Here is a 10,575-nt window from a genome sequence, read left to right as displayed (position 1 = left end):
CAGGCTCCGAGAGGGGCGCGGGGCATGCGGGCGCCGGCGGTGGGCAGCCCCTCTGCGCTCTGCGGCGCGGTCCCACCCAGCGAGCGAGCCCGAGCAGGCAGACGCGCGGCCGGCGGTCTGGGGGCACACTGTCTCCTGGCCCCCAAAATGTGAGCAGGAGAGCGGAGACGCAGAGACGGCCGGCCGGGCGCCCTCGCCCCTCCGGCACCGCGCACCTCCTTTCCTCCCTCCGAGGCCGCGCCGACCCGCGGGCAGCGGCCGAGCAGCCAGGCCCCGCGCCCCGCCTCGGCGCATCCGGCTGGGCCCGGGACGGTGCGCCCGGCCTCGCTCGCGGCTCGTCGCCCGGCAAGTTTGCACGATGATCACAGTCAATCCTGATGGGAAGATAATGATCAGAAGATGCCTGGTCACCCTGAGACCCTTCCGGTAAAGTTCTCCCTGGTGGGCGCTGGGAGGTCAGTTCACCGAGGGCGCGGGGTCGGGATGGGCGAGGTCCGTCCCGCGAGGGTGGGCGTCCCGGGGGCGGAGGGGCGGTTCGTGCTCCAGCCTTGGGGAGCGGTGATGGCCAGCGGGGATGTGGCAGCGGATGGAGCCAAGGATCGGGGTCCAAGAGGGGAGGGGCGTGCAGTTCCAGGGACCTGTCCCGAGTTGGTCGAGGTTGGAGAGGACGCGGGGTACGAAGGTGGCAATGGAGGCAGAAGGACCCGGACTGTGGGCCTGGGCGCGGGAGGTCGCCCTGGCCAGGGCGCCCTCCCCACCCCTCGTGGTCCTTCCCCACCCCCGACGGCCCCACGGATGGCCAAGTTCGCGCGTAAAGCCCGCTGCGCCCCCTGGCGTCCGGCCCGGCAGCCCCTCTGTCGGCAGGTCCACCCCGCTCCCCCCTCGCCGCGGGTCCCCTGCCTTCGGCGCGCTCTCTTCTCTGGGGGACGCGGGTGTTGTCTCCAACGGGAGGGTCCCCGAGACTGGGGCGAGGGCCCGTTCTGCCTGGGATTCACCCCCGACCTCGGGGCGGAGGGACGGCGGGAGCCGGGGTGGGGGGAGACCTGGGGGGGCGGACGGAGGCGGAGACTCCCAACCCTGTGCTGCCGAGACCACCAGGGCCACTGAGCCCAGCGGCCCCTTCTCCTCCCAGGCGCCCGCGGAGCCCGGCCCGCACCGGAGCCGGGGAGGGGGCGCTGGGTGCCCAGGAGCGGGGCTGCGGAGAGCTCCGAGGGAGAGGCGGCGCCAGGGTGGTGGCCGGGCTCCGGACACAGCCACAGGAGGGGTCCGGGCGCTGGACGGAGCCCGCCAGGTGGGAGCTGGCCCAGCCGGAACGCCTGAGGCGCGGGTTGCTGGGGGGGCCGGGCTCGAGCCCCTCCTGTCCCAGCCGCTCCGCCAAGTTCGGTTTCCCTCCCAGGGCCCCGCTGGTCTCCCTCCTCCTCCAGGCTGAGGGGTCGAGGCTCACCTGGCTCCCGCCCCTCCCCTCGCCTGCCCCCCGCCCCGTATGTGCAGCCCCTCTATGGGCTGGACCTGTTGTGCGAGGCTGAGAGGCAGTCTCCGGGGACCGCAGGCGTCAGGCTGGGTCGCTGCCGCTCGCAGGATGAGCAGGACAGCAGAGCCCTGGGCAGGTGATTGGGGGTGTCAAGACCCCTTGGCATAAGGTTACCATGGGAAAGAGGGCAGGCATCCGGCATCTCTGAAAGTGTCTTGCTCCTCCAGGGGAACCCTCCAATCCCTGGCCTGCGGGACAGCTGAGAGGGTCCTTGCCAGTCTCCCACACCTCTGACCTGAGCTGACGGGAGCCGCTCCCTGGCGCTTCCCTTAGCACAGAGGGCTGGCGGGCTCCTTACACCAGGGACAGCTCCTGTCCCCACTGCCCTAGGTCTTCCCGGCTCTAATCTGAAGGCAGAACTCAAGGTGGGCTTACACAGACCCCCTGTCTCCCAAGTTCTGTAGTTATATAGCTTCACCTCAGGGTCTTCCCTGGCTGCCGGGAGGCCCACAGGCACCAGTGATGTGTTCATGTCCCGTTCAGACAGGGGACTAGGGCTCTAATCACATCCCTGGCTTCTCAGTCCTCAGGGGTGGCCTGGGGCCCTGCCCCTGTGGTTTCCCCAAAGCCTCAGGCGTAGGAGCTTTTGCAGGGTTGCTACAGTGGGTACACGGATAGATGAAACCATTTTAACTTGTCTCCTGTAAGTCACCCCAGCTGCTCTGGGGGACTCTGGACCTCAGGACTGGAGTCTGGTAGATGAGGTGTGTTTGGGATGGTGTTCAGGCCTCAGGGAAGTCGGGGCACCAGCTTGCAGGGTTAGGGGGGTGCTGGGCAAGAGAAATAGGCAGCTGCAGGTCTTTGGACTCCGACAATCCGGGTCTCCACCTCTAAATACAGCCTCATAGCTGGGGGCGGGAGGGGAGGGTGAAGGACAAGAGCTTGAACTGGGCGGGTTCTGTCCTGTTCTCGGACTTGGAGGACGAATAGCTGACTCCCCCTGGGATCTCCCTGGGTGTGTGAACTTGATACCTGCCTGACTTCATCTTGGGGATCCCAGAGCCTGAACCCCAGTCCCAGGCTTGATGGAATTAAGTCTGGGGTCCCTGTGAGGTGAGGGACCTTCTGAGTCACATTTCCTCTTCCTGCCTGCCAGGGGCGTGGTTTGTGAGAGGCTGTGTGTGTTGGGGCGGGGGAAGCCCTGAGTCCCCTCCCTGCTTTTGGGTTCTGCCCCCTCTCTGATTTAATTTATAACGGTTTCCTTTAAATATGGGTTGGGAATTTTGTTGTGCTTTTATTTTCTTCTGCAATTATGTGTTTTCTTTAGTGGGCCAAATTTTAATTAAATACTGCCAGTTTCAAAGAATGAAGATTAAAATGCATAAAACAAGTCTTGCGTAAAGACACAAACAAGTGTAGGGTTTAGGATGGGAGTGGAGGTGGAGGGCTGGAGGGTTCCCCCGTTGAGCCTGGCCCCACATGAGATGGGGTTCCTCACCCTGGCCTGCGAGGGGTGAGGGGCTCCCCTTCCAGCCTGGGCAAGTCCTCTGATAGATTCAAGTTTCCAGTACAGGCACCACCTCTCTCTGCCCCCAAGGCTGTGCTGGTGAGCTCAATTCTCCTGTTTGGGGCCCAGGATCTAGTATTAAAGCGGCAGGAGCTGGGGCTGGACTTGAAACACAACTGTGTGTCTTGTTCTCCGCTGTCTCCCTGGGGCTGCCCCAGTGCCTGGCACCTGGTGGATACTCAATAACTAGACGTGGAAGGAATGAACCAGAGTCCACTCCTTGGCCAGCTCTCCTGGCCAGCGGACAGCACACACAGCTGTATGCACAGGTGGGGTTGGGCACACCCTGCCAGCCAGTGGTGCAGGCTGACAACCTACTGTGTGCGCAGCTGAAGCTGTGTGTCAGGGAGATGCTGGGCACAGAATGGGGCCATGTGGCCCTGCCCTTGGAGATCTTACCATCTGCTGGTGATGGGGGCCACACGCCCTCCTTGAAGAAATCCTCAGAACACAGATAAGGAGGTGTTCGCGTGGGCTCATGATGATTGCAGCCTCAAGGCCTGTGTACACAGGTGCTAGCTGTGGCCCAGGTGATTGATGGGTTCCAGGTGGGTCTCTTCTGACCAATTACTTGCCCTCTGGTTGGCATCGGACCCTGCTGTTTCTGTCTGTACCACTGCTTCTCAAACTTGAGCATGTATCAGAGTCACCTGGAAGGCTTGTTAATACACAAATTGCTTGCCCCACCCCCAGAGTGTCTGATTCAGTAAGTCTGGGGTTGGGCCCAGGAATACGCATTTCTAACAAGTTCCCAGGTGATGTTGATGATGCTGGCCTGGAGACCACACTTTGAAAACTACTGCTTTTAATAAACCAGGCTCTATCTTGAGGCTAAAACTGGCCCAACTTTATACCTAAATGTGCATGATTTTCCCTTCATGGTTTTGCGTGTGATTCGTGGCCTGTTCCTGGTAGTTGATCTCTTTTATACCGTGGTGTTGAGAGACCTCCTGGGCCCAGCTCGGTCCCCTATTCTCTCACTTTTCCATCTGAGCATCCATCTACCCATCTATCCATCCAGCCACCTACACATCCATCATCTGTCCATCATCCATCCATCTATCCATCATCCACCCATCCATCCATCCATCTATACATCATCCACCCATCCATCCATCATCTATCCATCCATCCTTCATCCACCCACCCATCCATCCATCCGTCCATCCATCCATCCATCCATCCGTCTATCTATCCATCCACCCATCCATCCATCATCTATCCATCATCCACCCATCCATCCATCCATTTATACATCATCCACCCATCCATCCATCATCTATCCATCCATCCATCATCCACCCACCCACCCATCCATCCATCCATCCATCATCCAACCGTCCATCCTTAAGACACCTACAGAGCCCCTCCCGGACAGGAGTGCTAGGGACACTGTGCAGCTGACCTGCCCTCTGACCTGCCCTGTCCCTCTCTGCAGGCTTTTTGTCCTGGGCATTGGCTTCTTCACACTCTGCTTCCTGATGACGTCTCTGGGAGGCCAGTTCTCAGCCCGGCGCCTGGGGGACTCGCCCTTCACCATCCGCACAGAAGGTATCTTGGTGGAGGAAGGGGAGGTGAAGGAGGTGCCTTCAAGCCTGGCACTTGGAGACCCTCTGTAAGGGGTCTGGCTGTCCCATGGGTGGACGTGGCCCCGGCTGTATGACCTTGTGTGCTGTGTTGGCTCCAGACCTGGCTCTGGTCACCCAGGTTTCCTCTGGTCCGGGTTCTCGGGGTAGGGCTGTTGAGCCAGGGTCTCCAGGCATCGGAAGAGGCTGCCTGTGTTGTTTCTTTAGTCGGGGTTGGGGGACGTCTTTGGATGTGACACCTGCCTCTTTGAGACATGCAGGCCCAGGCTGTGGCTGCAGCAGGGGGCAAAGGGCAGGCCTGGCTGTAGGCTCACTGTCTTATCTCCTGGCTCTGGGGGTGTGGCTCTCTCAGTCCTTCATTGTTCTTTGCCCACAGAATACTTTCAGGCTAGTGAATAGAGGTTCAGAATGTGGGCTTCCGGGCCTGACAGCCTGGGTCTGCATCCTGGTTCTCAGTTATGAGCTGTGTGCCCCTGGAAGCGTGATGACCTTATTCAGAGGTTGGATTGGATGAGCTCACATGTAGAAATTACTGGCACAGTTTGTGGCATGGGTGTGGTGAGCTGGGAGACCTCCCCCTGAAGCTGGTCTGGCTATACTCTCACCCTGCCCAAGAAGGGGTGGAGGCCAGTATAGACCCCTGCTCACTGTGCCACAGAGGCCCTTCTGATCTCTGGTGGGAAGGAGGAACACAGTGAAGTGGGGAAACTGAGGCAAATGGGGTTTCTGGCACTGTTCAGGAGGCTAGCTCTATGGACTTTCCCCTTCCCCTCTGGGATAGTCTCCCTTTGAAGTCTATCCTGTCCAGGAGGGGCTTCATAAATGTTTTAAGGATGGGTGGTTGGATAGATGGATGGATGGATGGGTAGGTGGGTGGGTAGATGGATGATGGATGGATGGATGGATGGGTATGTGGGTGGGTGGATGGATGATGGATGGATGGATGGATGGATGGATGGATGGATGGATGGGTGGATGGATGGATGGGTGGATGGATGGATGGGTAGGTGGGTGGGTGGATGGATGATAGATGGATGGATAGGTGGATGGATGGATGGATGGGTAGGTCAATGGATGGATGGATGGATGGATCAGCTCTCTGGCTTCTGTGTTCCCAACAATGAAAACACTCTTAAGTAGAATGAATTGTCATCTAAGGTGGGTGCTCTGAGCACCACCAGGAGGCCCCTCCTAATCCAAAACACCTGTGTACCCACTTATTTTGGCATCTTATCATCAGATCCATTTCTTTGGTTTAGCATGTACTTCTTTGGACCTGCAAAAGCTCTTGGAAGGAGCATCGTATTTTATTAGTCATTCAAGCCAGAGTGGACTAATGTATGCCATCTCAGATTCCCAAAGATTACTCAACCTCTCTGTGGGGTTGTCGTGGGGACGTGTTAGGACAACATACATGAAAGGGCCTGTGCAGCGGCTGGCCAACACTAGGAGCTCTGTGCATATTTAATGGACGTGCTGTGTCTGAGACAGGGGTGAGGGAAGAGGACCAAGGAGGGGCCAGGATTTCTGCTTGTTGGAGATGCCTGAGGGGAGGACTGGAGAGGGGCTGGGAGCATGTGGTGAAGACGCACTTCAGGGCAGGTTGCTCGGGTGGCCTGGGAGGGGGGGGTCCTGGATCCTGGATGGGAGTTGGGTGGTGGGGGAGGTGGATGTGGGGAGATGGAGGAGGGGGAGCAACGTTTAAGCTACTTGGGTGCCACCACTGGAAGGTGGGCTGCTACAAAGGGCTAGAGGAAGCTGGGCTTCCAGAAAGGTCCGGGGTCCAAGAGATGGAAATCAGGGGCTGCAGAGGAGGGGTTTATGGCTGGGTTCTGGTTCTTCTGCTCATTTCCCTGAGGGAGTTGGTGACAACTGTCCCATGCCATGGCTGCTGCCTATCCTGGCAGAGGTGGGCCTGGTGGCTCCAAGCACAAGGGGCTTGTAGGAGCAACCCTCTGCCCCCGTGTTGGCACTGTGCAATTCTGCCCCAGGAGGGGGGCTAAGGGTCCAGCCCAGCTCATGTGTCTTAGAGGTGGGCAGAACTGTGGAGGGCAGAAGGCTTACCTAAGATCATGCAATTACACTATAGACATTCCTCTGTGTGTGTGTGTGTGTGTGTGTGTGTGTGTGTGTGAGCTTAAACTTTTTATTGAAGTATCACATACACAAACTGAACACACGTATGCACCCAGATCAAGAAACAGAACGTGATCAGCCCCGCAGAAGTCCCTTCGTGTCTCCCTCCACCTACCACCCCGCAAGGGCTGGCGTGACCCTGGCTTCTAACAGCATAGAGGGCTTTTGCCTGTTTTTTTACTTTTCCGAATGGAATCAGACAGCGGGTCCTCTTTCGTGTCTGGCTTCTTTCTGTCAGGGTTACATCTGTGTTACCATCTTCCATCTTATGGTGTGTGGCTGTAGACACATCTGTTTCCCAGTCGTGCGGCATTCCGTTGTGTGAATACGATGTGTTTGTCCGTTCTAGTGCTGGTGATGTTCAGGTTGTTTCTGGTTGGGGGCTTTTACGGATAGTGCAGCTGTGAACCTTCTGGGACCTGTGCTGGGTCGGCGTTTCTGTTGGGTGTACCTAGGAGTGGGGTTGCTCTGTCTCCTGTATGTTGTGACGTGAGTTCCCAGGCCATGTTTCTCCAAGTCAAAGTCTTTTCAATTTCCCAGGCCCCTGGGCTGGGCGCTAAGTGCCTGGGAGAGGGAACTAATCTCTGGGAGAAGGAGAAGGGACAAGGACAGAGGCCTCTGAGAACCCGTGGAGAACTGACCTGATTCTGTTTATTTCCCAGTTCTCATCTTCCTCCCTGATTGCTCTCCGATGGGGTTTATTTTATGACTTCAGTATCTCCCCCAGGCCGCCCCTAGCAACTTGACCTGGAGTGTCCTGCCCCCACCTCAGTCATCTCCCATGTAGAAGTCCTGGCTCCTCCTGGGTCCCCTTCCTTAAACATCCTTTTCTGCAGTGCCCCGTGTCAGCCACAAAACACGCATTGAGCATGTAGGTCCTTCTGAAGATCTAACTTCATTCCATCTTGCTGCAGTTGGGCCCCCGATTTGGAGGGGAGGTCTTTTTGATGTGCTCCTGCCCCAGTCCCTCTTCCCACCTCCTGCCTTTGCTGCGTGCGCCCCCCTCCTCTAGGGATGGACTTGCATCTCTCCTGGTGACAGGGGGGATGATGATGTGCCCTTCCCAATCTTCGCAGCTTCCCCAGAGCATGTGTGGCTGTTCCCTGTCTTGTCTTGAAGGAGTTGAGGTCGGAGGCCATCTGGAGAGAGGTCTACAGGCCGCACGTGTCTGCCCTTCTGGGCCCCGGCCAGGATTCAAACCCAGAAAATCCTGCAGAAATGCTTCTTAGCTCTGTGGCCGTCTCTGGCCCTGGCCCTCCGCTAAGGGGCTCTGGGGCTTTTCCCATCAAGGATCGCAATGGCTGGCTGGCTGGCCGGCCGGGGCCGAATGGGCTGGAGAAGGGCCTTGCTAGGCCTCTGAGAGCCTGTCCTTGTCCACTCTACTGCCCAGGAGCCCAGAGCCCAGAGTTCAGTGGCCTCAGCTGGGCTTGTGGGGTATCTGTGGGCAGGGAGACAAATGCCCTCCTTTCTCCAGCTGTGGAAAAGCCAAATGACAGCTCCGTTCTCAAGTGCCAGGGAGATTCCTGTTATCCGGCGACATGGGGGCTTGTTTAATTTCCAGGAACCAGTGGTAAAGGGTCGTATTAAAGCGTGGGAGAAGGAAGGATGGGCAGGGTGGACGGGAGAGACAGAGAAGCAGGGAGGGCATCTGAGAAGGGCCTGGGCCCTGCGGTAATAAAAACACCCCTGTCTGTAACCGCGAGATCCATTTGTATCTCTCGGTTTCACAGCTTCCCTTATTTATATGGAAATATGAAGGGAACGCGTGCTAGTTCTGAGATGGATTGCTAGGGCCTCACATTAAATACGTTTCAATTTAGCTGACGCCAAGCCTGGTGGAGTGAGTAGGGCAGTGACGTCAGGTGGTCTGTCTGCTGACTGGCCCAGCCTGGGCTATGGTGGTATGGAGGAGGGGGGCCTGTTCTGGGCTGAGAGGCTGGCCACATGGGCTGGGCAAGGCTGCTTCCCTCCAGGGACCCCTGCCTTGGCTTTCCATGTCCCCCAGAGCTCCTTAGGACAGGGGAGGGGCCTGTCCCCTCGGGTCACAGGGGCTTCCGGAATCCTGCGCCATCCACAGCCTCTCTAGAGGGATCCTGGGTGCTGGGAAGGAGCTGGGAAGGGCATCTCAGCATCTAGGACCACTCCAGTGGGGTGGCTTTACAGAACCATCTGGGAGAGGAGGCTCTGAGACCCGGGTAGCAGCCGCTTGCATGTCCACACATCCTGTGGTCTTCTGGGACCCCTCTCCCTGTCCACACTGCCTTAACCCCTCTCATGAAGGGCAGTCAGAACCCCCAAATATCTCTGAAGATTCCTAGGGGCCTTATGCTTCCCCTGTCCCATCTTGTTCTGGTCTCCTACTTTTGCTGAATTATCAAACTTAGGGTCTCCTCACCTGCACCTCTGTCTCCCCAACTCTGAGCCAGAGGAAAGGGCAACCCTGGGCCCCTTAAGCCCTTTGCCCAAAGCGAGTTAACCCCCGTGAGTTGTGGTAACAGGGTGGGGCTTCAGGCCACGCCCAGCACAGCTGAAGGATGAATATTCCCTCTCGGATCCCTGACTGTTGGAGCCCCTCCATGCTGGTGGGAGGCTGCCCCTGCTCAGTGGAGCCCCTCAGCACTGCCCAGTTGTCCCTGGGCCCTGCCCTGTCACTGTGTGGCTGAGCCCCTCAGCACTGCCCAGTTGTCCCTGGGCCCTGCCCTGTCACTGTGTGGCTGAGCCCCAGTTCCTTGTCTCCCAGGCTGCCCCAGGAGACCTACATTAGCCCTCCTTGAATACACGGAGTCATTTTGATTCCCCTTGGTCTCACTCCTTGGGCATCTGGACTGCTGGCCCCCCACCAGATTTAGCTGAGCAGAACAGAGTTCTCCCTCAGAGGGCTCCGTGCAGCTTTATAGGACTGAGTCTTTCCTTTCCCTTACCCCAGTCTCTGGAGGCATTAGGGGAAGATACTGAAACTGGAGAACCTCAGGGCTGAAGGATTCCAAGCGCCTCATTTTACAGAAAGGGAAACTGAGGCCCAGAGAAGGAACGTGACCTGCCCATGCATCCGTACGGTGGTGGACTGGGCTTTGTGACTCCCACCCTGCTGTCCCAGGCCACTGTGCTGCTCCCTGCTCTCGGCTTGCTCTCTCGGGGCTGCTAGGTTCTAGGCCAGATGGTGCATGTGTTGGCTATCTGGTGCTGCTATGACAGAAATGCCACCAGAGGATGGCACCAACAAACAGAAGTTTATTGTCTTACAGTCTAGTTGGCTGGCTACAAGTCCAAATTCAGGGCATCAGCTCCAAGGGAAGCCTTTCTCTTCTCTGTCAGCTATGGAGGAAGGGCCTTGTCATCAATCTTCCCCTGGTCTAGGAGCTTTTCAGCGCAGGGACCCCAGGTTCAAAGGAGGCACACTCCTGGCTCGGCTTTCTTGGTAGTATGAGGTCGTCATGTCTCTCTGCTCACTTCTGTCTTTTATATCTCAAAAGAGATTGGTTTAAGACACAATCTAATCTTGTAGATTGAGTCCCGCCTCATTAACATCATAAAGGTAGGATTTACAACACATAGGAAAATCACATGGGATGACAAAATGGTGGACAATCACACAGTAATGTACTAGCCAAGTCGACACACATTTTTGGGGGACACAATTCAATCCATAACGGTGCAGCTATTGGCCCCTCAGCTATTGGCCACCTGCAGAATGGAGCTAGGAATGTAGGTGGCTGTGGGGCAGGCTGTGAGGAGGGCAGGGGAGCTGGGGATGAGCCTGGAGGGGTGCAGGCTGTGAGGAGGGCAGGGAGCTGGGGATGAGCCTGGAGGGAGGG

At 57.7% G+C, this 10,575-nt stretch overlaps 1 protein-coding gene across 2 annotated transcripts in view; it reads left to right on the top strand.

The window, feature by feature from the left end:
• The first annotated feature begins 358 nt into the window (after positions 1-358).
• The window catches only part of MGAT5B (alpha-1,6-mannosylglycoprotein 6-beta-N-acetylglucosaminyltransferase B), a 78,394-nt gene continuing 68,177 nt past the window's right edge, over positions 359-10,575 (top strand). For both annotated transcript variants that reach the window (XM_004374123.1, XM_004374122.1), the window contains exons 1-2: positions 359-426; positions 4,477-4,589. In XM_004374123.1, the coding sequence (XP_004374180.1) occupies positions 359-426; positions 4,477-4,589 (181 nt within the window). The remainder of the gene's footprint in view (positions 427-4,476; positions 4,590-10,575) is intronic.

This window comes from Trichechus manatus, unplaced genomic scaffold (genome assembly GCF_000243295.1).
Source record: "Trichechus manatus latirostris isolate Lorelei unplaced genomic scaffold, TriManLat1.0 scaffold00028, whole genome shotgun sequence".
NCBI classification, from domain to species: Eukaryota; Metazoa; Chordata; class Mammalia; order Sirenia; family Trichechidae; genus Trichechus; species Trichechus manatus.
Note: the sequence above shows the minus strand (reverse complement) of the source record. Positions and strands in the feature narration are given on the sequence as shown.